The sequence below is a fragment of the Bemisia tabaci genome, chromosome 2 (assembly GCF_918797505.1).
Source record: "Bemisia tabaci chromosome 2, PGI_BMITA_v3".
Taxonomy (NCBI): Eukaryota; Metazoa; Arthropoda; class Insecta; order Hemiptera; family Aleyrodidae; genus Bemisia; species Bemisia tabaci.
This window is the reverse complement of record NC_092794.1, coordinates 57,024,183-57,051,247: the sequence shown is the minus strand read 5'-3', so window position 1 is coordinate 57,051,247 and position 27,065 is coordinate 57,024,183. Positions and strand designations below refer to the sequence as shown.

Sequence of the window (27,065 nt, the reverse complement as noted above, 5' to 3'; positions counted from 1 at the left end):
AATCTTTATTCTGAAAAGGGGAAATAATTATCCAAGGTGAGAAGCATGTTTTGGAATCTTCAAATTCCAGGTAATGAGTGTTGCTGCTTTGCTCCTTGCTTTGCTGATTCGGCCCGCGTTTATATTCGTAGGTTTTTTGGACCGTAAACGTGATAATTCAAGGGTTTTTTCCCGTTTGAGAGTCGCTCTGTCAATGGTCCCGAAGTCGGAATTATTGTCAGAAGGTTTTCTTTATAAATACGATCAAAATACCCGCATTTACGGATACCTACACTGGGGGGGGGGGGGGGGGGGGACACATTGGATCTAGAACCCAGACTCTAAAAAACATCGACAAGAAAAAATACTCTTGATTTAATCAGATTTAAGCTTAAATCAAGAACCCAGCCTCTTAATTTGAGCGGATTTCCTTTTGATTTAAGCTTAAATCTGATTGAATCAAGAGTCCTTTTTATTGTCAATGTTTTCAAGAGTCTGGACTCTAGATCCAATGTGTTTTTTTTCCAGTGTAAAATGGAAGGTGGCACCTAATATTGTCATAAAAGGATTAGCAATCACGAAAGTTTTAGGTTAAGAGTTTTCTCTGAATACAAATAACGTTTAAAGCACAACTTTGGGGTTTGTATACTCTTAAAATGGGCCGTAGCCAATTCTTTTAATTATAGAGCTAAATTATTCTCAAAGGGGGAAAAGGAGGAACTATGAAGTACTCCACTCCAAGTTGTTAAAAGGAGACATAAGTAGAAGTACATTGCAAGTAATGCGACGCATGACCCAGCCACTTCTCTGAAATTAAAACTGATCTGGCGATGTTGCAGGTATGCATTCGGTATGCAGAAATAAAGCTTAATTGGGTTCGAAACGTCGCACTGTGGGGATCGAGTCAATGAGGGAGGTCGGTCAAAATTTGAGAACTTTAAAATCTTATAACTCCGTTCATACAAATCTTTGAGGGTTTAAAATCGATTTCATTGGTTTCATAGTGAAATTTTCCTCTAGAAGCACCCCTTAAAATTTAAAATATGACGAATAAATACCAAAATTTGCAGTTTTCGTCAAAAATTTCATGTCCCGCCTTTCTGATTGACTCGTCCAATTGTGCGTCGAAAAATGTTAAGCCCTAAACATTTTTTTTCTTCTGTCACGAATTCCAAATCTTATGAGCGTCAAGCGCTTGAGCCCTGTGTAAAATTAGCTCATGGTGTCTAATTTTTTAAAAACCGGGAAAAACCGGGATTCATCAGGGAATTAAAATTTACCGGGAAAATCAGGGAATCCGTTCCAGAAACAGGTAAGCTCTTCTCCAACCAAAAAAGGATCATTTTGTTTTCAAAGGCGGTCTAATTTGACGTGCGCCAAAGAAGTGGCTGTAAGATTAATTAAAATTGATATTCATACCTAAAACTCTGGAAATTTATATTTTTTTCCCTAAGAAAATCCTGAGGAAGTGGGAGAAAACTTCGGTTTCTCATCAGGGAATGAGCTCCTGAAAATCAAGGAAAATCAGGGAAAAATCAGGGAATGAGCTTTGCCAAGAAAACTAGACACCATGAATTAACTTCTCATGCGTATTGTGAAACAATGCACAACCAGATTAATTCCCCCATGTAGTTCGACTCTTATATTATTGTTCGCCAAAACTTTATCATCGCACCCGGGCTGACAATAACAATTCATTGAGCTGACCGCGAAGGATTCGCAGAACCGCAGAAGTCATTGACTATTGGCAACAAAGGACGAGGACTCGTCTCATGCACTCATCGGATCATCGGATCAGTCCGGTACAATCGCTTCCTGCTGGACGCTTCCAGGTCAGAGCATGCTAGCAAGTCGCTGAAGTTTTTACGGCAGTCATAACACATGTCGGAAGATTTTTACTGCAGCCAAAACAGACAGGTTATAGCTACAGCTGCCGGAGCCAAAATCTTCATCGCAGATCTTTTGTAATGTCACGGCACTGCCAACCGGTTCCGGTGTTCTCTGTACATCGATGATCACGTCTCCTATCCGGTTCTCCTTTTAATCCGGAAAAGTTGAAGTAAAAAACTCGACATTTTGGCTGATTATCAGAATCTCCATTCTAGTTCTATATAGTTCGTTTCGGTTCCAGTTTGTTTCCAGTTCCTTACTTTTCCTGGAACTTGCGGACTCAGTCCCAAAACTTCTCCCGAGGCTTTCGGGCCTAGTCCCGAAATTTTTCCAAAATTTTAAGCACGGCCCCGAAACTTTTTCTCGCACTTTTGGAGTCAGGCTCGAAACTTTTAAGGTGCAGCCGCGAAACTTTGCCCTGCACCCTTGGACTCTTTTCCCGGAACTTTCGGAATGAGTCCCGTAACTTTTCCGGGATTTTTAGGCGCAGTCCCGAAACTTTTTCCTGCGCTTTTGGAGTCAAGCCCAAAACTTATTCCCAAAATTTTAGGTGGAGCCGTGAATCTTTTTAAAAAAAAATCGGGATTTGGAAAAAAATATAAAATCAGGATTTCGCAGTCAAAAATCAGGACAAATCAGGAAGTAGCAGTCAAAGATCAGGAAAAATCAGGACTAATCAGTCAAAAATCAGGATTTAGCAGTAAAATCAGGATTTGAGGAAAGTCGGCCGTCCGATCGGATTTTGTCATGGAGCTATTAATTCTAGAGTTCTGCTGCCGTATGCGCTTATGCAGAAATATTAATTTTTCTCCGCAAAAAATTAGGATTTGGACAAAATTGTGAAATCAGAATTTCGCAGTCAAGAAGCAGGGAAAATCAGGATATAGCAGTCAAAAATCGGAAAAATCAGGAAGCAGCAGTCAAAAATCAGAACAAAATGAGGATTTAGCAGTTTGAAAGCAGGAAAATTCAGGATTTCATGAGGATTTCCCGAAATGAAGAAAACCTCGACACCCTGCCGAACTTAGGACGCTGCGGTGGCGGATGCCGGAGACGACCCGGGCGGGCGAAGCTCGGCGGCTTAGCCGTGGTATCCTAGAAAGCGGCGGGGTTTGACAGGCAGGACTCAGGAGGCAGGAACTGGAGCCGGGCTCCGGGCATGGATGCCATTGTCTTCCCGGTCCCACCGGAATGGAACGCCCGCTCCACGTCGGGACAATTCAATGCACGAGCGAGCGTTTCCGAGCGGCGATACAGTTCACTTTTCACAGCGCTTCCACGGCAGCAGCGCGGCCCCGGGCGGGGGGCCCCGGCTGCCCCGGCTCCGCCATGAGAAACGGAGAGACGCTTGCCTCCGCGGCCGGGGCTTAAGAGCGACTTTGAGTCACGATCCGGCGAGTGCAACGATCTCCAAGCTCGGAAAATACCGTCACTCGCTCCCCGCCGTCGCCAGATCGTGCCCGCTGGAAAAGCCTTTGGTTCCCGGTATCCAACTTCCGTTCGCACGCTTCACCGAAGCTTTAGATCACGCGGAGGAATATACAGGGTTTCCACAGCAGGATGTCTAGCATCAGGAAAAACCGGAGAAACCGGAAAATATCAGGAATTTTGGCCGATCAGGAAAATCGGACGTTTTATCAGGAATTTTTCTTACGGGAATCTCCTCAGTGGAGAAAGTCTTACTGCTTTTTGCCTACCGTGCCAAGAGTCGAGAAAAATCAGGAAAATATCAGGAATTTTCAAAATTAAAAAATTAGGTAGGAATTTTTTATAAAATATCAGGAAGAATCAGGAACATATCAGGATTTTTCATAATTTAAAAATACTAGACACCCTGCACAGTCAGGAAAACCGGCAAAAGCGGGAAATGGCAGGGAATTTTAAAAAGTGAGGGAAAACCGGGAAATATCAGAGAAAATGTCTGGGAAAATTTGTTGAATCTTATTCTTTCTAAAACGCTATTTTTTGTGACGTCGATCGTAGGGATTCTCTCCAACATCTCGATACCTGCAGGGTTTGTCATCAAGTTTGTGAAGTCGCAGTTAAAAACCCGTAAAATGACGAGTTTATACAGGGTGTCCTAGGGTTTTACGTCCAGGCAGGAGGAAAACCATTTTTTTTCTTCTATAGTTTTCGCCTCTTAAAGTAGTGTCGCAATCGGCATACTTTTTTCTGACTTTTCCGGCAGTTTTGGATCCAAACAGACTGATTTAGTTGCTACGTCAGAGTCAAATTATGTCGATACATGACCATGATCTGCTCTCAATCAATGAATTACACAAGGGCTATTCAGGCGGCTTTCTAAAATGGGTTTAAGGTTTCGGACTACAAATGTGCCCTAAAAACTATTTTCAGTTATGTCTTCTTAGCCATTTGCCATATCTTAAATTGCCAGGGAATTTCACCAAAATGTGTCAGGGATATCAGGGAATTTCATTTTCCAAATTCTGTGACAAACCCTGAATATATATATTCGGTCCATACTGCTGGGTAAGCAGGGTTGCCGGCAGTCTAGAAAACCGGGAAAATCAGGACAGGGGACGTCAGGAAATTCGTGGAAAAGTCAGGGAGTCTCTGACACATCTACTTATCACTCGTATCTCTGTATACTGACATTGAGAGTACAAACAATGCGAATCAGGGAATACGATGATCTTTCCATCGGGATCCCGGGGGGGGGGGGGGGGAGGGGGGTTAGCCGTAGTTTCGGCGGGGAGTTCTTTTGGGAAACCGACTTCACAGAGGAAAAAAGTTTGATTTTGACCACGTTTTTTCATCAATTTTCTTCTCATTAGCGACGCTTTTCCCCAGTCTGGCGATTTAATTCTAGGATGCCCTGTAGGGAGAGTAAAGACTCTGGTCTCAGTGAGACGCGAAGTAATCTAAAGCATGTCGGCAACTTTGTATGGTAGAGGGCCGTTAAAGTTGCCAACCTGCGGTTACGGTTGTTTCGGTTTTCGTGGTTTTCGTGACCAAAAGTTCGATCGCGCTGATCGAAAATCGTGGTGTGTCATGTAGGTTAACCGATTTTTTTCTTCTTCGTGGGATTTTTTTCCCATGAAACCTACCTTGCACTCTCCACCGCTGCCAAACCGGTAGCGCAAGTTCTCTGCCTCCCCCCCCCCCCCCCCCCCCCCCCCCGGTTCATGAGGATCAGTACTTAGAGGATCGGGCGGTACGATATAAGATGGAATAAACTTTTCCAGCCCATTTGTGAAAAGCACTTACCCGCATGGGAAAATCAATGGCAGTTATGATGTTTTTAGATGAGCCGTAAAGGTCACAATGACGTCCTGTATGTCGCATTATTCACGCACAGAGTTACGAGGATTAGGAATTACGCGGCTAACAATAAGTCAGGGAAGTTTAACCGTGGTCTGACAAGACAGTTTATGGTTCCAAACGTTGCCGTTGCAATAGGTTTTTTCTGTTTTATTAATTTTTATTTTATTTTTTTAATATCAGAAAACTCAAACGTACCTACGTATGGATCGCATTTAGCAAAAAGGAACCAGCGCAATTACAGTGTTGTTGAAATGTTGCTCCTTCATGATTATCTATGAAATAGCCCCGAATTGCAAACAGTCTTTGCATCCCACAAAAAAATTGTTCATTTCAAAGGGGAAAAAATGTTTAAATTTTAATACTGTACACACCAATAGATAGTAGTTTCAAAAGAAAAAAGAATCGACACGATTTTGAATCACGCTGGTTCCTTTTTGCTAAATGCAATCCACATAGTCAAGGACTATTTTGTTCGAAAGTCAGGAAGCAAAAGTACAAGTGAGCTATATCCCTCATAATAGCGAAGTTTACAGAGTGAGATTAACGGGTGTTTTCAAATAGATAACTACTCCTGCTCGACAGTTTGTTTGTTGCCTATGCGGGAAAATTGAAGGCTAACCCGAAGTGAGTGATGCTTATCAACAGCTAAAAACATCGTTAATCGGTTCAATCGAAGCCTATGGAGCGATAGAAATGTGTGTTCCTCGAACAGGTAACTATTCGCGCTCTCCTGTGCGTTTGTTGCCTAGGCGGTGAAATTGAAGGCGGACCTCAAGTGAGTGACATCTTGTCAGTAGGTTCAAACACGGTTAATGAGTGCAGCGAAGTTTATGAAAACTGCTTCTCTCGCGCCACCCTAAATTATTATATACTTACCCTTTGTAGAAAATACCTCGTGGATTGAGTATAAGAATTCCTTGGTTGCTAAATTGATAAATGATTGAAATAGTCATGGCAGAGTGATCTAATTTGTTGAAATACAAGCGTTTGAACTGAAAATTCCGCCCTATGACGTCGCAAACCGCTTAATTTTCTCCTTTTTAAATCTGTTACCTCCAATTTTCTGCATCAGAAATCGATCGTAAGAAATAGACCGAACTCAGCCATGAAGCACAGGCATAGAGCAATAACATTTTCTCTTGAAAAGCCTCCATTTCATTGATTTCCACGAGATCAGGCCATCGAATTTTCATACTTTTTCCCCCAATCTACGGAAGTAGCTAATATGGATTGCATTTTTCAAAAAGGAACCAGGAGCATTGTAACTTTACTAAGATTGTGCAACTTCTTTTGTCTTGGAAAGAAACCAAATTATCCATTGGCAATTTCTATTTTACTCGCTTAAAACGGTGAATCTGAGACAAAAATTACCGTGTAGATTGCAAATTTTTTCGTGATTCCAGTTATTTTACTGCAAAGGATGAGTTTGCACAATCTCAGCAACATTGCAATGCTCTCGGTTCCTTTTTGCAAAATGCAGTCCATATAGTCATATTAATTAGGCTGAAAATTAACGGTTCAATCATGGACCAATGAATCGGAAACACTGTTACATCGTAAATATTGCCAGTTAAATTGATGGATTTCTTTCTAGGATGAGTACACCGTGTTAACACTTGTATTCTGCCTCGTATACCCTCTGATTTTCCGCGGTTTTCGATTATCCGCGCTAGTTACCCCCGGTCCAAATCAGCGCGGCTAATCAGTGTGCCGAAGCACAGTAGTAAATTTGTCGCGTTAAAGAAAAACACCGTTTGAAACGCCGACATTGCCAAATTGCCTGTGATAAAATACGAATTTATCAGCAAAGTTGTAAATATTTATCTTTCGATTTTTCGGACAATGGTGTAGTTGCAGGCAGCTGAGATTTTAGATCTGACTACGAGAATTTGACATGAGGCGAACCTGGGTGTATACCATGTAACGTCACGGTGTCCTAGTTCCGAAGCGTGGGAAAAAGCCCGTTTCAAATCGCTTTTGACTTTGAGGAGCTCTTTCTCAAAGTTCCGGTGACCGGAAATTTTATTAAAAAATACCTTAATACTTAGGAGATCTCAATTTTTTAGTAATTGAATCAAAATAATGTTCATGCAACTATCTCCTTCCGTCAAAACCTAATATATTTGAAAATTTCAAGGAAAAATATGCTTAACTTTCTTCCACGATCAATTTTTCATCCGAGGAAAGACAACGTTCCAATTTTCATACGGCGCTCTTCCTGAGCCTGACAGGATAGAATAGGTCAGACATAATGTGGATATTTTAAAGGCGTGTATACATCTATGGTTTAAGCACGAAACCACGTATCTCCATCGCAATGTTTCAAAATCTCTGCTCCTACAGGGCCGGATTAAGGGGGTGGCAAAAATTTAAAAGGGGCGGCAAAAATTTGCAATTTTTTAAAGTGTAGGTATAAAAAAAATCGGATTTATAAAAACAAAATTACAAACGAGAAAAGGCGACAAAATCTCTCATTTCCTGAGAGTATAGTAATTTATAATTTTGTCGTCTCTTAGTGATACAAGAGACAGCACCCTCAGTAAGTCGAGTTACGAGAGAAACCAAACACGCAATTTGGCTTAGAACGGCGCGACTTAGAGAGAAATGATAACTAGGACTTGAGATGAAAAGGAGAAGCCCTCAGCGCGGCGATCGGCATGTAACACGTATTAGCGCCTACAAGACTGCACGAATACTTCACGCATTACATCAAACACAGTGCGGTCATTGCGGCCAGCGTGAAACGGATAGCGCCTATAAGAATGCATTAATACTTCACGCATCGCTCTAAACACAGTGCGGTTAGCGTGAAACGCAAGGTGCCTACAAGACTGCGTGAATACTTCACGCATTGCGTCCAACACGGTGCGGTCTGCGCTGCGCGGCGGCGGAAGTTAAAATCATTGAGCCACATTTATGTTTGTTCTTTCATAATTTGTTCGTTCATATCTTATGAATGGAAGGCCTTGTCGACACAGAGATAGGTTTACTGACCTTAACTTTCGCGCAAAGTTTCGTGAACTCTTGCTAGTAGTGTTGACAGGGCTCTCCCAAAAATGTGTTCAACACGAGTAAACACATCTTATGCACCCCTCCCCCGCTGGCACGTTCATTTGATGGTTTTTATCGAGTTTCAAAACGAATGAGAAGGGGGCGGCAAAATATAGGCGGCCCATGGGCGGCAAGTAGGTGAATCTGGCCCTGTACTCCTATTTTACTTTTGCGAAGAGAAACAAGTCAACTAAATAGCTTGACTTTCCCACGGATAATATTTTGTCCATATGGAAGAAAAATGTAATAAGTTCTCATGATCTGAAGTTGGTTTGTTTTCCAATTAGAAAATGAAGTATGACAGGAAGTCTCTAATGTCACAAACGGAGGTTCGTGGTTTCGCACTTCGGCCATCAATATATTTGTTAATTCAAAATGAAGGTGTTTTAAAAATTCTTTCTTGGTTTTTACGTAAAATTGTCTCTCAGAAACATCCCTTGAAATTTCAAATCTGATAAAATAAACATTAAAATTTTCAGTTGTAGTAAAAGTCTGCAACGTCACAAAGAGAGGTATGTGGTTTCGCACTTTGTCCATAGATATATTTATGAATACAAAATGCAGGTGTTTTGAAGATTCTTCGTTGGTTTTTACGTAAAATTTTCTAAAAAAACACCCCTTAAAATGTCAAATCCAATAAAATGAACATTAAAATTTTCGATTCTAGTCAAAAATATCATGTTCGATCTTTTTCAATGGCTCGTTACTGTGCGCAGTGCTCCGTGGGCATTTCGGTCGAGGAGAGGAAGGTCGACTCAAGTCGCGAGGCAAAACCGCTGAACTGAACAGGGCTCCCATATTGGACTTATGAGGTTTTAGATTGGGACGTAGACAGGTGAACTGGACAGCCTCGGACCATGACCGCGACGGCGGGAAAGATACCGACGTGTGGAAAATCGCGGAACGTTTTCCGGTAACATCTTTGCAGATCCGCCGTGCTAAGAAAAAACGCCGTTTGAACCTTCAGGCGTTGCCAAATTTCTTTCCAGAAAATTCGAATGTTCTGGTAAACTTGTGAATATTTTCCTCCCAATTTTTCAGATAATTTTGTTCGCAATTTCACCAAAAGATTCTGACAATTTAAAGGATAAATATTCATAACTTTTCTCAAAAATAAACATTTTATCGAAGTATATCCGGCAACTCTCGAATGTTCATACGGCGTTCTTCCTTAGCACGGCTGAGACATGATATTCAGAGAGCCCACGTTAAACGTTGCCCATAGTGTCGTGCTAAGGTAAAGCACAATATCAGTTGCATTTTCTTTTTTCTTTTTTAAACAGCTATTTTTCAGACTCTCTTTTTTTCTTTGAAAAAGTCAAAGTCGGGAGGAGGAGCGTTAGTCGAAATTCAGCCAAAATTTAAAAAAAGGGGGTTGACAAGATCTCCGCCGGGTAAACTACTAGAGAAGAAGAGAGTCAAGATATCTGTTAAAATTCCTCGCGTAATATTTCAAATTCAAACGAGTCAGGCAATTTTTCCGAATTTTTTACCCCACCGTCGCGTCATATCACCCCACTTCCGATCACCTTCCTTAAAAAAGGTTTTTCAAGCAGTCCTGTATACCTGACTTCATGACAAACGTCCCCTTTTAGTTGCTTCCTCGACGCAACAAGTAGTATTCCTCTCATCAGAAGGAAATGCTGCTAAGGAAACGGTACTCCTGGTGCAACGACTGCTGAGTGGGATTTTTCAACGAGTTGCAGTTGGAGCTTGGAAGAACCGTAAATCGAGTGATCTCGAGTGATCTCGAGTGATCCCGTGGATGATTTTGCACCGAGATGATCGGTGCGCGCGGCAGATGGTCGAGCAGGGACAGAGTTGCCAGATCGTGTGATAATCGTGAAATTCGCCGGGGGCAAACATTAGTTTTTCGGCACAGTTTGGCAACCGTAATGCAGTGCACTCGGGTATTGAGCGAAAACCACGCATCGTCAACGGGAAAGCTCGGGCGGTTATGTGGTTCTTGCGGTGCGATGGTGTGGAGCGTGTGCGTCACGGTCGTCGCTGGAACCGGTCGGTCGTCCCGTCTGCGTCTGTCGGTTCTCCAGCGTGACGCACCGTCGACGACACCGTTGCCGATGCCGCCTCCAGACGCTATTGGTTGTGACGTCATCGTAGGGATTCTCCCCAGCATCTCGATAACTACATGGTTTGTTCAGGGTGTCTACAAGTCCGGAATTTCCGGAAATAGTATTGATTTTTTAGAGCGGTCCGGAAGTACTGAAAAAGTGCGGAAATTCCGCCAAAAGATCCGGAATTTTTTTCATTTTTGTCATTTTAGTTGCAATTTGAGCGAAAAATTGAAAGTGTGTCTATTGCAAAAAAAAAAAAAAAAAAAAAAAAAAAAAAAAAAAAAAAATAATTAGGTATAGTACATTTAAGTGCGGAAATTCTAAGTCGTCACGAATCCTGTTGCAGCGCACCCATCCCTTTCCGTCAGATGCTTCCACCATCCCACCCCTCCCCGTCCATCATATAACGTAATTCATGAGGCCCCTTGTCCCTGCATAAGGAATGTGACCCACTGCAGAGGCGGACTCTTCCATAAGTAATGCAAGACAATAAAGGTTTCTCGGTGCTTGCCAACCTTTGTAACCGCATTTCCATGGTAATACCGGTGCTTTTCCCATGCACAGAGCACGTGCTACATACTTCGCCTCCTTGTCTTCGAGATTGAGCATGTGCCTGTCGTGAGTAATTTGTGAACGTCAAGGTTAACCTCAAGGACCGTTTCCTGAAGGGAAATACACTTGATCTCTCAAGAAAAAACACCAAGAAACGTGGCCAGGGTGTCTACAAGTCCAGAATTTCCGGAAGTAGTACTGATTTTATGAGGGCGGTCCGGAAGTAGTGAAAAAATGCGGATTTTCCTCCGAAGGTCCGGATTTTTTTCATTTTTTGTCATTTCTGTTGCCCTTTAAGCGTGAAATTAAAATTTCTGAAATTTTTCGAATTTCGTCAAATGAAGGCACTGAAAAGTACTGAATTTTTCTGTCGAGTAAGTACTGAATTTCTTGGGAATGTACTGAAAAAGTACTGTAAAAATACTGATTTTTGACCAGCCTGTCTTAGTAGACACGTGGTGGCCCGAATTGTATGTTCCAAGATGGTAAAACAGTACTGGGTCCACACTTTTTTTGCGGTTAAAGTAAGGCCAAAAAGTTCGAAAATTTCAATGAAAGTCGAACATTTTGAACTCGAATGAGTACCAGTTGAAGACCGGGGGGAGGGGGGTTCAGTTTAGGCAGACGTATTAAAATATTATGCTGAGGTCACGCCAAGAGATTTATAACGTTTTGGGTCTTTTTGGACCCCATCAGTAGATCACACTTGTCAGTTAGCCCAGTCCATGCAGCCGTTAATAAATAGTAGTCTTTACTACAGAAAGTGAAAAAATGTTCCAGGCGTGTAGCTGCAGCACACAAACAGGGCTTCCATTCGGGGAGGGAATTTCAAGTGCCAAGTAAATCGTAAATATATCATAGCAAATGATATATTTTTAGACGAGTCGTGACAACCCTGATAATGGGATCCTTTTTATGCATTAGAATGTGACCAATTTCAGATGTGGAAATGCGACGATCAGTTGTAATGATGGGCTCGAGATTAAGAACTCTTTCTCGGCTTAGTGAATTTTGGACAAGACCAGCGGCTTTATCGTATCTTGCAAAATTTCACATCGGAGAAATCATTGCTTTCAGGAACTTGCAAAATTCTTCGAGCCGTAATCAGACGCATCCGAGGGCCGCATTTCTTCCGTCTAAACCTATGTTAAATAATCGATTCTTGTCGGAGCAGCTGGATACTCCGGGAATCGATACATTTCCATATGTTTAAACCTATATGAAATAATCGATTCTTGTCGGAGCACCTGGATACTCCGGGAATCGATACATTTCCATAGGTTTAAACGGAGAAAAAACAATGTTGCCAATTTGCTGGATCCGTCAATGGAGAAAGCTCATTAGAGCGCCGAAAAAAGGACCAGAAATGTACTCCGAATTCGACCAGAGCGGTTTTAATCACCGGGTCCTCGTTACCGCGTTGTATCTGCTCTTCTCTAAGCGAGAAGCTATACTCACGCTAACAATAAAATTTACCTCTGCTCTGGAGTTGCTTGTTTGCGTAGCTGCTTTTTTTTTACGACGACACGTTCCGACTGCGTAGTGGTTACTCGTGTTTTTCGGGAATAGCTGGTCCCGGCGTACCGTACCCGGAGAGGGGGACGGGAGGGGGGCACCAGTTTGATAATGTCACTACGACACTAACCTACTTCCACATGTAGTGCCCACCTCCAGTAATCACTCGTTTTTTTCTCTACGCGGTGTGGTGTTGGAAAGCTCCAAGGCCCGGGAACATATGGCGTTTGATGAAATGCCAATGTACAACAAGAGAAACACCGCAAAATAATGTACGAAGTTAATGACAGTTCAAAGTGTGCTGTATACAATAAACGGAGTCGCGAGAAGGCACTACTCAAGCATCCAATTTGCTTTGTTCTGGGCACAAAATCGTTGAATTTTTACAATTTTAAGCCTTCTGTCAGCTCAAAAATTGACTAAATAGCTCCCAACTTATTTTTTAGGACATCAAAGAGACTTCTGTCGAAATCTCAAAATTCTACTTTTCAACTCACCTCGAAAAAAATCACGGCACCGATAATTGAACTTCCTCTGCAATAAGGAACTAAAATTCATAGCTAATGCATAAAAGCACCTATCAGCATAAAGGAACTAATGGCACATATGTTATTTCTGAAATGAGTCAGAAGTTGTAGCCCCGTATTGCGAAATTTAGTCCAATTCGTCCATGCGTCGACAAAGGAACATAACTTAATTCCTAGGTTTCAAAATTGACCCCAACAATTCATTTTTTTACAAGAATATGACTGTGCAATTTCGGTTTAAAATTTTGCTAATTTTCGCTTACAGTCAGAAGAAAAATCGGTGAAATTTTTTTAGGACACAATGTTGAAAGCTCGAAATCCTAATTTTGGTGTCAACTCGAAAAAAAATGGTAAATCCTTCCTTCATGAAGGGTAATCGCCAGCACTCGCAATGCAGGCAGTGGTGATTCTTGAAATTTGGTATCACTGTTCTTCCTATGTTTAAATACATTGTAAATATCGATTTTAGGTAAGGGAAGCTGCCTCATACCAAGAATCGATTATTTTACACACATTCAAATGGAGGAAAAACAGTGTTGCCAACTTTCATGAATGCAGTGCCGCACGAGGGGCAATAAAAAATTGAATAGTGGCCCACATTCAATTGATTGTTCGTCTGGAACGTCCTGGGTTCCGTGCAACACGCAGCGACCAGATCAAAAGTATCGGGCAAAGTTTCAAATTGAGGAGCATTGTACTTTAAACCGGATGAACGGGAAAAGTCCGGCCAATCTTCGATTCCTAGTAGTATCGCAGCGTGAATTGAACCGAATTGTTATCTGAATATCAGCGCCCCCCCCCCCCCCCCCTCCCCGGGTGGCTTTTATGCGGCCGCACTGCCCACAGGCACTTTGCGCACTTACAGGACTGCTTCCCAACTGTAAATGGACTCTACTATTTCCAGCCAGAAACTATTCTATTTCTCGCCTATCCGCAAAAGCAACTATCCGTGTAAGGGGAAATAAAGGCTCATGTGTCATCTCTAAAATGAGCCAGAAATAGTAGTGTTCTGTTCCAAAATGAATTCCAAACGTCCCTGGAACCTAAAACCAAAATTATTGCACTCTGGAAAAAAAAATTCGCTTGGATCTGAATTCCCGGCTCTGAAAAAAGACAAGAAAAAATACTTTTGATTCAATTGGATTTTTGCTCAAATCGCATTTCATTGCACTTAAATGTTAATTTTTTAATTTTAATTCCTCGCACTTAATTTAAGCGGATTTTCGTATGATTCAATTGCAAAAATCCAATAAAATCAAGAGTATTTTTTCTTGTCAATTTTTCCAAAAGTCTGGACTCAGGATCCAAGAGTATTTGTTTCCAGTGCCGAGTGAGCTTCTCCAGCGCAGATGCCTTGGGCCGAACTTTGTCTGCTCTTTCACACGGAGTGCAACATCCATCGATGAGTCCATTAGCCCAAACCGCACCACCGGCCAACCAGAGGCGCTAAGCCGGACTTAAGTGCAGTCGAGACCCGTCCTAAGTATATTTAAGTACGGTGGAAGGACCGACAAAATTCGGCCCCTTTTCGCCCAGCTAGAAATTATATGAAGCTTTCGGCTTGATGCATCCTTAGATATGACTCAGGCAGTACTTACGTATAATTTTAGCCAAATTTTGAGGATAGGACAAGCGTAGAGGCTACGAAATTCGCCGGAGGGGGGGGGGGGGGCTTTATTTAGAGAATCTCCCGAAATGCGCGAAATTTAATTGAGCTCACCAAAATTGCCTCAGGATTCGATTTCCGAAGGTAACCTTTTTTATATCGATTGCTTTGTAACATTTTGAAGAATACATGTGCAACGGAATGTTTTAATTCGCGCCTTGTCCAGTGCCTCGCTGAGGCATCCAAGGGTTCAGGAGGTCGTCTTTCCCCCACTCTGAGGTATCAAAACTGACCCAAAGTATTCAATTTTGTGCGAATTTGACTTTGCCAAACGTATCCAAAAGGTCGTCGATTTTCGCATGTAGTCAAAAAGGAAGAGCTGTACAATTTACAGTCAAACACGCTCTACTGTCACCTTGTAATTCTACAATGAATATGTGTTACGTTCTTTCTGTCTTGAAAACGACGCGACGTGTTGAGCGATGATAAGAAAGAACGACGTATGATTCTTATTTGAGAGTTGCCAAATTTCCCTTGATAAGACATGTATTTTTGACGAAATTTGTGCATATTTTCCCTTGAAATTTCCAGATATTTTAGACTAAATTGCGTACAAAATTGAATAAAAATTTTGGGGGTAATATTCACAATTTTTACAGTTTTAGTCTTTATCGAAGGAAATATGGCAACGTCTGAGGGCTCATACGGCGTTCTTCCTTAGTACGTTGCCGTGCTAAGAAAAACGCCGTATGAACCTTCAGGCGTTGCCAAATATCCTTTGATGATACACGAATTTCCTGGTAAAAATATGAATATTTGTCTTCTAATTTTTCAGATAATTTTGTTTGCAATTTCACCTAAAGTTCTTGAAAGTTTCAAGGAAAAATATTCATAAAGTGCCTCGAAAATAAACATTTCATCCAAGGAAATTTGGCAACTCTCGAATGTTCATACGGCGTTCCACCTTAGCACGGCAGTACGGCACACGGAAAAAAATACATCGCTGATTCAACAATTCAATTGCTAAAAACAGTGAGTGCAATGTTTCAACGTAGATTTTACAACAAAAAAATGCTACTCTAACCACATTGTAAACTAATTTAACCACGGGGGTGGTTAAAGTAGCATTTTTTTGTTGTAAAATCTACATTGAAACATTGCACTCACTGTTCTTAGCAATTGAATTGTTGAATCAGCAATTTAATTTTTTTCCGTGCAGTGTTGAGCCGTGGATTTTGGGTTGTCGGTGCCATCGGAGCACCGCGTAAGATTATATCTTCTCTGAGCGAGTGAGGAGCAAGGATTATTGATCTCTCCTCTGATCTACTTATGCTCCGTGTTTTGACCGCAATATGCGGTACATTAATCCATATTTTTGCGAAGTGGGAGTTGCTTACAGTGTCCGCGATTGGTGAGCGGCCAAGATGTATTTTTAATTCGAATCCGTTGGCACTTTGCAAAATGATGCAACCATCCGAATGCGAACCGTTTCCGCGATCGTCGGCAAAATTATTTTTATGCAATTTACGATCCTCTGCGTACAGTTGCAGGAGTTATCCGTAGCGCGTATTTCTCTAATGGTTTATCTGCTCGCCCGTCACACTTTTAATTGGAAGGGAAAGTGGACGTTTGACGTACACTCGGGCGTAGAAATTTTAATATTTGCCGTGCTCTCCACACTTTACTAAACATGTGTAATCGCTCTTACCTCTTTTCGAAAGTGGGATCGTCAATGGATCACCGCTCAAGGTTACAAGTTGAGCATCCGATCACATGTTTTCTAGACATTTTCGCGCGTTTCTGACCATTTTTCTTGAAACAACTTATGAGAGATGAATCGATTTCTTTTGCGTGTCTATCAGTGTAGATGCCCGACTCTTTATAAACTTTATCTCTATTGCTGAGGTATACCTGTTCAAGTTGCCGAGGTATACTGCCGTGCTAAGGAAGAACGCCGTATGAGCCTTCGGACGTTGCCAAATTTCATTCGAGGAAAACTGAATTTACTAGGAAAATTGTGAATAGTTTTTTCAAAATTTTTAGACAATTTTGTGAGCAATTTCATCGAAAATATCTGAAAATTTCACAGAAAAATGTTCACGAATGTCGTTAAAAATACATGTTTTATAGAGGGAAATTCGGCAACTCTCGAATGTTCATACGGTGTTCTTCCTTAGAACGGCAGTATACGTGTTTAGGTAGATTTCGGCGGTCACTTTAGTCAAAAAATGTCGTAAACCATCATTACCTGTTCGTTTATCAGCTTTAAATAGTGTTTAGCTACGCTACCATTAGTAATTAAATTATTTAAGTAGTTGCATTTTGTATTTCTTTTTGGGGGTAGAGAACCCTCAACTTGATGTTGTATTTTTGTGACAAATAAATAAATGAAATAAAATAAAATCCTATCTCACACGGAGAAAAATCTGGTTCATCATCACAAAAAATAAAATCCGTTCTGACAGTTCCCGATTTCGGTGAGGAAAATACGTATCGACGGTGTTTTTAAATTTCCGCTCCCATTCGTTTCAGTATAGGGAGACAAATTGAAACTGCCTACTCGGAATTTTTGCAGAATTTTATGCAAACAAGCGTAAAATCAGGGAAATTCCCGAGAAAGGCAGTTTTATCGTCCACGTGAACGTAGCGTCAGGAACACCGTTTGAAACATCGTATTTTAATCCGGAGTGGATTTCACCCCGGCGCGACTTCGAGAGGTTTTACTGTAGGTATATTGATCTTCTTTTTGGGGTTGTTTTGATGAACTTATGTACTCCAAAGATTTTCTGAAAAATCTTCGAAGTTTCGCCCCCCCTCCCCCGCCCCGCGTTTGATCGAAATTACGTCCTTGTGAGGAGAACTGTCCCCCGTCCGATTAATTTTACCGGAGCTTTTACTAATGCATGTAGTCATTACACTGTGTAGTTATTTTCTGTTTCACTGATTGATTCATTACGGTTTTGCCTGTGTTACAGCGGAGTTGACGATGATGGCCAGTTCGCTGAACGAGATCAGCGAAAACACAGCGTTGGCCCGCGAGATGGCGTTGATGGGCAACTACGACACGGCCGGCGTTTACTACCAGGGCGTCATACAAATGCTCCATCGGCTCCTCACCTCCATCCATGACCCCACGTGGAAAAACAAGTGGCAATTGGTAAGCCGATCAATCAATGTTAAAGCTTGACCAGAAAGTCAAATTTATCAGGAGTAGATTGAGGGGGAAAATCCACTTTATGAACGAAGTTCCCGATAAAGCTGCCGTGATAGCAAGGAGAGCAGTAAGTTTCTGAAAATGTAGCTTTGAAGAAGCAGGTTCAAGGAGCTTCTAACCGGAAAATTTTATTGAAAGAAGCCTCCGTTTTTTGTCAAATTTCCACTAATCGTCCGAAAGACTCCTAGAAATCGTTTGGATGTTTTATGATGGTTAAAAATGTTCTCTCAAGTGTATGGAGAGTAAGTCATGTACCATTGTTAGCAATCCTCCTTAATTTACGGTGTATTTAAATTTATCAGCCAACTTTGGACGCTTTAGGACTTTGCGAGAAACGACCTGAGAAGGTGGTTTTTGTGTCTGTAAATTTACTATCGGCTTCTTTTCATCAAATGGGGCCGAGATCACGGGCTAGTTCTGATGATCCTGCCTAGTTTCCCGAGAACACATTATTGGCAACTTTAATTTTTAACTTGTTAGGTTTTCTTGCATGGAATGACCCAAAAAAGTGATATTTGTTCTAATAAAAGCCATTCAGTAGTGTCTCCCAGAGTGAAATGAGTAATAATCAATCGCAAAATTCCTACCTACCTACTTTCATTGGATTCATCGGTGACTTTAGGTAGTTTTAGACGTGAACCCAGGTATTTTAGGATAGAAAAACCTGGAAAATATTTTCATTTTAAAAAAACGCATCTTATTTCTAGAATGGAACACTAATCAAGGTACGAATTAAAGCATTCTGATACATGTCTCTTGATCAAAATTTCACGTAAAACACGATTTGCGCAACGAAAATTATTGAAATCAACTCCTCATGAAGATATCAACGTTTTTATTTTATATTGGTTACGAGAAATTTGAATCAGCAATCTGGTTTCAGCAATCTTCTCAATCGAGCAATGTTCATTTCCCACCATGTGTTGTTCAAACTATAAGCAATTTGCTACAGCTGAGCCAAAGCATCAAGATTGAGGTTGCCAGATTTTTATATCTCAGAGACTGTCATGATAAACGTTTAGCGCGCGATGTGAATCACGTAGAGCATTGAGTTTTCATGAACGGGTGGTTTGAATTCACGCATCAAGAATTATTGAATATCTTCGTAAGGATGTGATTTCGGTAATTTTCGTTGTGCGCATCGTGTTTTACGTGAAATTTTGGTTGAGAAACATGTATCAAAATGCTGAAATTTGCACCCTGTCTAGTGATCCATTCCTGCTTAATCATCGTACTTACAGACTGTCTTGGTACTCTCAAAGAAAAGTTTTCTCCAACGAACTCATTTTGCGATTTTTTGGACTTGGTAGGTTTTAACATCCACAGATTGAAGTGTCCTCTCAAAAATTACCTTGAATGAATATGAGTGCAATTCAATAGCACTCGTGCCATGTAATCAATGCGGATTAGTATGAGCAATCCTTTTATCGGAAGAAACTCGAGACGTCTCTTTTTTGTCATCTCGAGTGGTATTACGTGATTAGGTAGTAACCTTATCTTCATAATATAGGATGATTCAGGATTCCATGAATATATCATAGGTGTTGATTCGATGGGGCAGAAAGGCTTTCCTTTGATGTATATTATCTTATTATTATCTAAGTACCAAACCTTTCTCCTGTGAATACCTGCGACTTTTTCTATTTCAGTTACAACATCAGCTTGCAACAGAGTACGAACAGCTAAAAGCAACTAGCAGTGTCCTAAAGCAGATTCGCTCAGACCCTACAGATAGGCCAATAAGTGAGTATTTTTTTAAGACACAATAGATTGTATGCTCCAGAATAATATTTGTGCTGGCTTATATTAGCCTAACAGGCTATATAATGTAAGTAAAATGGAAAAATTTAATCCAATAGTTGGTCAAAAATTCAATGATATCGTTCCTTGGCATAGGAGGTTTTTTAACCTGTGTGAATTTAGCTTAAGATGAGAAAAGTCAATTATTCATAAGTCCTGTCCTCCATGAAGAAAGTTGCAGCATTGTCCTGCCCTAGTTATGGACAATTGGACACCCAATAATAAATAGATAAAAATTGCCCCGGTACAATTTAGTGGTAGTTGAATGTTTCCAATCCTTGTTGTTGACTCTTAATTGAATGTATTTTTGCCAAAAGGAATTACGTCTCATGCAAACCCTATGCACATAGTTCCTTTTAGCATAAATACGCCCAATTATTGTAATATATATTAGCTAATACTTATAAACTGGTGAGTTCAATGCTCAAAATTTAATCAATCTTAAATTGTAGATATTTTGGTATAAATCTAAAATTTATCCTAATTAAACTTGATATATTGCTCAATCTGATTCATTGTAATCGCCTCGCTTTTATCATTTTTTGATGTTTTTATTTTTTCTCTAAAATTCTGCGCTTATTTTCCAGATTCAAATCACAAATTTTTCGGAACAGGTGGCTTTGATGATGTATCATGGCTGGGTTCCCCCAAACCAATCGATCCATGGCCTGCCTACAATAGGGACCCTGACGTCTGGCCCCCTCCTGATCGGGATCCTGATGTGTGGCCTGCTCCAACGCATGTCGATCACAGGTACTTGAGTGCTTTATCCTCTCTGTCTTCTTGTAATTGTGAGACTGAAACATTAAAAGCATCAGTAGACTGCAGGCTTCAAGGCCTCAGGTTGATTGAACAAAGTCAGGTCTGTAAGCCTAGAGCATTGAACCCTTGTATCATTTTGAGGAAAATTTCGACTGTGTAAGTTGGTAATCCCATAACTCGGTTTGCGACGTTGCAGACTTCCTGTCATACTCTATTTTTTAAACGGAAAACTACTCAACGGCAATTTTGTAAAACTGCCATGATTTTTCTTCTCTGTGCCAAGAAAATTCTGAATCAACTTCAAGGAATGATGTCAACTTGTTCTCCTTTAAAAAAATTTATTTTTTTACGCAGAGGCGGAGATTTTCTGACATCGTAAACGAGATATGTGATTGCGGACTTACGCTGTCAATTTGTGTACTCCCCTTATTTTCTTGTTCTGTTTACACTGTAGGCCTAATGCAGCATGTTTATTGTTTCGAAAAGTCTCTAACTTTTACGACTTTTCAGAGGTAAGAATCCTTCAACACAAAATCATAACCATGTGGCTACAACTCGAAATCCTCGAGTCACATTAGAAATCCTAAATCTGCAGTAAGATTGCCCTGGGATGCAGATTAATAATTTGACAAATTAATCAGTTTGTCTAATGCGTGTACGTGGTTTTTTTTTTTTTTTCAGGATAAACAGTAATCACAGTACCAATAGTAATACTAGAGCGAAAAATTCTAAAACTAATAACACTAAAACATCCACCACCAACCGTTTTAGTCAGAAAAACAATACTTCTACGACGAAGAAGAATGAACCTCGATCTAATACTAAGAAGACTGATGATAGGAAGAATGGCTCCGTTAGGAATTCCTATAATTCCCACAATAGTTCTCAAAGTTCTGTGAGTATAGAATTGTTGAATTATGATTAAATCACAGCTTGCATCTTAAAATAAAATACAAAATGCCAGCATGAATACTGGACGGAACATGGTGTGAAGAAAAGCATGTAGGGAATAGGGCTCTGCCTGTCACTCTGGTCGTAGCTTCCAAATACTGAAACTTGAGAAGCATAAGTTTTTGATTAGGGAGGAGCATCATGAGACTTTCTTGCACACCTTGAATGGGTCAGTTGGGCTGGTCACAAAATCATGTTTTGATGCTTGACTCTTGTAGATTAGCTAAGAATAATAAGATCTGTCCAAACAGCAACTTTCTGCGTTGAATATTAAATGTGATATTGTGCCTTAAAAACTTGATTATGATGTCATTCACCGGTAATACATACCATGTTATGCACTACTGCGGTGGATGACGTCAAAAACCCGACTTTTCAAAGGATGATATCTCGGTTAATATTCATTGTAGAAAGTCGCTGTTTAGGCAGATCCTCTCATTTTTAGCAAATCTGCACGAATTAAGCATCAAAAATGATTCTGTTACCGGCACAACTGGCCCATTAAGTTTATTATTTGACATTACTTTCAACCAATGAATTGCATTGCATCATTCAATAATATTGGGTGAGCCAAGTGAGCAGTAATTATTTAATTGAAGCGCCACCAATTTAAATCAGTTTGAATGTATAAGTCCAGGTATACCTCAAGGTACAGGGGCACCTCATATTTATGTTTTATATTAGAAATGAATTTGAATTGAATGTGCTCTGAGTTCTTTGTGCTCCAATCCAGTGATGGATGCACTCATATTGTAACCTTGTTTTGATTGAAGATGCCAGAAATTTCTGGCGGAACGCCTCGTTTTTTGTTTTGTTGTTTTCAGCTCTGTTTCCCCAGATTTAAAATTCATCGTCATTAATATTATTTTACTTATCATATTATTAATTCCAACATGTATAATAATACATATTATACATTAGATAAGTATCTCACCGGTCTTGTGAAAGTTTTCATCTCCTGTATTATTACATCAATAACTAAAGTTTACAAACATTGTTAGTGGAGTTTTTAATACCTCATTGATTTTTTTCTCTCTTGTTTATTTCAGGACAAAGATAAAGATCACAAATCTAATAACTCAGATTCTCAGGTATGATTTTACTTTTTTAGCATTTTCAAGCACAACTACGAGAGAAACATGATTTATTTTTTCCCTCTTTTTTTATTAACTTCTTGTTTCCAATCAAAACATCAGAAACTGCAATTTGATTTCAATCTTAGTAATGAGCCTTATTTTATGCTCTTATTTTCATTTTCGTCCTTTCTTCATCCATTACTGATTCTGAAGCTGTGTTAAGGAAGAACATTAGGGGTGTTCAAACGAATTCTTGCCGGAACTCTTTCGATATCGTCTCTTATTGAAACTGGCGGCAGTATCGACAGTGGCTATGATATCGACAACACCCGGCCTTATCGGATTTTTGAGAGCTTGCACTCAATGCATTGTTGCCCCTTGTGTCGGTTTATCAGATTGCCTGGCGCGGCGGCGCATGAAATAGATGTACATATGGCAACAGCTTATTTTCGCCAGCTCCGAAAACTCTGATCGCTATCGGCAAGAGCGCTCTCATCGTAACTTTTTCTTAATGGAACTGTTTCGGTAGCTTACCGACAACCGATAGAACAGCCCTAAAGAACATTGCATGAGCCATCAGATGTTGCCAAATTTCCTTTGACAAATCACGAATTTTCAGGAAAGTTTGCAAGCAGTTCTCTTCCAATATTTCAGAGAATTTTGTTTGTAATTGTAAGAATATTTTAAAGGGAAAACTTGGTGCAAACTTTCTGTAAAAATAGGTTTTTTCTGAGTGTTAATTTGGAAATATTTGAATGTTCCTACAGCGTTCTTCCTTAACACGGCAGTATTCCTAAAACTGGCCACCGCCACCCAAATTACACAAACCACAAAAAGCTAGGTGAAAGGTGTTAGACCTTGTTCAATTACATATTCCAAGTTACCAATGGTGAATTCTGCCTTCCACCTCTTAGTTTCTGAGAAATCTACTGCCAAGCCAGTCGAAGTGACGGTTTTTTATCTGACTTGATGTACCAAAATGGTCAAAGTGATAGATGTTTTGAATGGCCCATTTTCATTGCGCTGCTGTGCAATAGAAACGCTGTCTGCTGGCCCTTGAAGGAACAAATTTTAGTACAATAGTTATGATGATCAGCAAAACCAGTGGTTAGAAGCGTTTGAATTTCACCATTTTTCTTAATGGCTGAACATTCCGAACAAACAAGTAGTAGACAAGCATGTTTCAATAGAACTGCAATATTTATCAGTGTGAGCTTCATATCACATTACTTTTTGGCATGCCACAGCAGCACTGTTTAATTTTGTATTCTTTTTATGATTCTCACAACTTCATGTCAGTAGGTACTAATTTTTCTCGCTTCATTTGTCCAGGAAAAATCTGACAAAGAGAAAGATTGCACTGAAGAAAGACGGTTTGACCCATCAGGGTATGATAATGATCTAGTGGAAATGTTAGGTAAGTTATTACATATTTTTTGAGGTAAAATTCAGAATATTTGCTGGCCCTTACCAATTTTACTTATCTCTCCTAGCCATATGCATGTTAATGTTCAACAGCAGCTCTTATAGTAAAAGATCGCCCCAGAAGCCTGCATAATATTTTTATTTTAACTGAATCTAACAGAAAGTTGAAAGCGGTGAACCATATCAAGAGATACATTTATGGTTTAATCAGCCATCATTTGATAAAATGGAGATAGCTTTATAATACCTTGCTGGGTTATTGAAAAAACAGGAACACACAAGACGTTTGAAAAAGCAAGCAAAAAAGAAGCCTCAGTCTTGATTCAAAATCCAGAGAATTTTCTCAAATCTTTGTCAAAGTTTAGCATGGAAAAATCTCGAAGGCTTTACTCAGAATACCAGAATACATGGAAGTAGATTTTATTCATCCCTAAATTTTCCAGCTTGATGTGTTCACATTATTTTCCTAAGGGAATGTGAGCTCCAGCAGTTTCAACAACTATAGGAACAGCCAACATTCAATTGCGACAGTTTTCTCATAGCCCATTTATATTTTGTTGCAGAGCGTGATATAGTGCAACAGAATCCGAACATTCGTTGGGACGACATAGCAGATTTGAATGAAGCCAAGAGACTATTAGAAGAGGCTGTGGTCCTTCCTATGTGGATGCCAGATTTCTTTAAAGGCATCAGGCGACCTTGGAAGGGAGTGCTTATGGTCGGACCACCAGGAACTGGTAAAACTATGTTAGCAAAAGCTGTGGCTACTGAGTGCGGTACAACATTTTTCAATGTTTCTTCATCTACGCTTACGTCCAAGTACCGCGGAGAGTCAGAAAAACTTGTCAGGCTTCTTTTTGAAATGGTAAGTTTTTTTCTTTCTCTTTTAGGTGTATGTCAGATATTTTAGGCTCAAACGAAATACAGTAAGACCTCGAATTATCGGATCGCGATTTAGAGGATTCTGCAATTTAACGGATTCGGCCTCCGGTCCCGTGAAATCCGATAAATCAAGGTCTTACTGTAAATCCAATTTCATTGGCTCAAATGTGACTTTTTTTGTTTTGTTTTTACCATAAAACTTTCTCCTAAAAACGATTAGTATTTTAAGGGCTTTTAACTCCTTCCTTTTTGTTTTTATCACTGGATCATTTAGATATTAGGAACCATAAATTAATCAGCATTGCAGCGTATATAGAAATAAACATAAAAGAGCACTTGACTCTTGATGGAACTAACATTTTCACCTATGTGAATTGTCCTCTTTTCACTTGTTAATCAGGTTTCATTTTTCTTAAAAGCTAACTTAATTTAAATTTTAAATTCCTTTTAAATGCTATTTTTTTCTGTTTCAGGCACGATTTTATGCACCTTCCACCATATTTATAGATGAAATAGACTCATTGTGTTCGAGAAGAGGTTCTGAGTCTGAGCATGAAGCAAGTAGGCGTGTCAAATCCGAATTGCTGGTGCAGATGGATGGGCTAAGTTCCTCAGAGGATCCAGGAAAAGTGGTCATGGTGTTAGCTGCAACCAATTTCCCATGGGATATCGATGAAGCATTAAGACGGCGGTTAGAAAAGAGGATTTATATTCCGTTACCAAATAGTAAGTGTTTCAAAGCATATTCTTCAAAATCCTCTCATTGTATAAATACAGGGTTAACATCACAATGCAGCACATGCACAAAGAATATTATCAAGTGAAGTATCCTATTTTTGATAACTGCCGCTGCATTTCACAAGACTGGCTCCTGCTCAAGTCAGTTAGGGTTTCCCTTTTTTCTGTTGGTGAGGTAATAGAAAATTTGAAAAATCCATGGAAGTTAGAGTCCTGAGACATTTGTCAAGGATCAGTGAGGTAAAAGCGAAGTCACAGTTGTCAAGAATAAGGAAGCTAATAATTAGAGTTGTTGTTGGCAAGCTTCAAGACATTGCTTCTTCAGACCTTCATTACGCCAACTGGCAATGTTAGCATAGTTATGTATAAAATTATCTAAAAAATACGGAATGAACCTTATAAAAATGTGCACCTCTATATCAAGCACGTCATCTGATCACTCATCTTGCATTTTTGACCAAAAACAGTAACAGCAAAATGATAAATATGTTGATGTTTAGTCTATTATTATCCCTCCTTTTTGTTTTGTCTTTAATCAAACCTTTTGTCTATAGATTTTGAGGTTTCAAATGAAATTAAGAGTATTATAAAGACATCTGATTCTATTTTCAGGCACTGGTCGTGAGGCTTTGCTGAGGATCAACCTTAGAGAAGTGAAATTAGAGGATACTGTTAACTTAAAAGAAATTGCGATTCGGCTGAGAGGATACTCAGGAGCTGACATCACAAATGTTTGCAGGTACATTTCAATTTGTTCATACCTAGAAGATATTTTAAAGAGGGTTGATAATTTCCTGGTGGTAAAATATTCATACTTCCCTCTGTGGATATTTTAGGTTCCCTTAAAAATGTTTATACTTTAGATAAAAACAATGAGAGATTAATACTCAGTGTTATTTAAGATTTTGCTAATTTTTCGTCGAAGGCTTGTTTTTCAGTTTACAGTTAAATCATCACAATGTGGTTACCACACTCTCTAGACCCTTTGACTGCGCCTTTTTTTTTTCATTGCCTCAGAAAAGCCATGTCTATTACAGCAAATAAATATTAATTTCAAATTTTGTACTTATCTGCCAGAAAAATAGAATAATCAAAATCTTGGCAGAGGCCTCAATTAATTCTCTTCATTTTCAAAATTGGATGTATGTAAATAAAATATCAGTCTTATTGATGCACGTTAAGTCTTTTAACAACTCCAAACTCGTCTCACTTTTTTCATTTGCTGGTTTTGGGAGTTTATCCTCCGGAATTATTTTAATAGTTGAATCTTCTACAAAATATATTTTAGTTTGCGTCATTAGCTGGTGAAAAATTAGGATGATCTCCTGCTACAAGTCTCTTTTCAAGTTGAAGATTTTGGCAAAGACTAATGCAAAGAAAAATGTTTCAGGGATGCATCAATGATGTCGATGCGAAGGAAAATAGCAGGTTTGAAGCCAGATCAAATTCGGCAGCTTCCAAGAGAAGAATTAGATCTTCCTGTCACAATGCAAGATTTCATAGAAGCCATATCAAAATGTAACAAAAGTGTTTCGAAAGAAGACCTAGACAAATATGAAAAGTGGATGAGCGAATTTGGCTCGACATGATAAAGGAGAGGTGTTATTATACCCTCTTCACTGTGGTAAGTTTATTTTTTCTTTCTGCTAGATTGTTGTCTCTTACAGATCTATAAGAAAACATAAGAATTAAAGTACTACAAGACCTATCATCTCATTAAGATTTCTTGCAGAATGC

The 27,065-nt window shown here is 39.8% G+C and overlaps 2 protein-coding genes across 3 annotated transcripts in view; both read left to right on the top strand.

Moving 5' to 3' along the window:
* Positions 1 to 27,065, top strand: part of LOC109029988 (katanin p60 ATPase-containing subunit A-like 1) — a 57,714-nt gene that overhangs the window by 12,042 nt on the left and 18,607 nt on the right. The gene's annotated exons all lie outside the window — the stretch shown is intronic.
* Positions 1 to 27,065, top strand: part of Kat60 (katanin p60) — a 38,425-nt gene that overhangs the window by 6,889 nt on the left and 4,471 nt on the right. For both annotated transcript variants that reach the window (XM_019040956.2, XM_019040955.2), the window contains exons 3-12: positions 17,456 to 17,637; positions 19,344 to 19,437; positions 20,082 to 20,247; positions 20,938 to 21,151; positions 22,257 to 22,298; positions 23,616 to 23,700; positions 24,272 to 24,573; positions 25,064 to 25,316; positions 25,941 to 26,067; positions 26,719 to 26,952. In XM_019040956.2, the coding sequence (XP_018896501.2) occupies positions 17,456 to 17,637; positions 19,344 to 19,437; positions 20,082 to 20,247; positions 20,938 to 21,151; positions 22,257 to 22,298; positions 23,616 to 23,700; positions 24,272 to 24,573; positions 25,064 to 25,316; positions 25,941 to 26,067; positions 26,719 to 26,917 (1,664 nt within the window). In that variant the 3' untranslated portion in view covers positions 26,918 to 26,952. The remainder of the gene's footprint in view (positions 1 to 17,455; positions 17,638 to 19,343; positions 19,438 to 20,081; positions 20,248 to 20,937; positions 21,152 to 22,256; positions 22,299 to 23,615; positions 23,701 to 24,271; positions 24,574 to 25,063; positions 25,317 to 25,940; positions 26,068 to 26,718; positions 26,953 to 27,065) is intronic.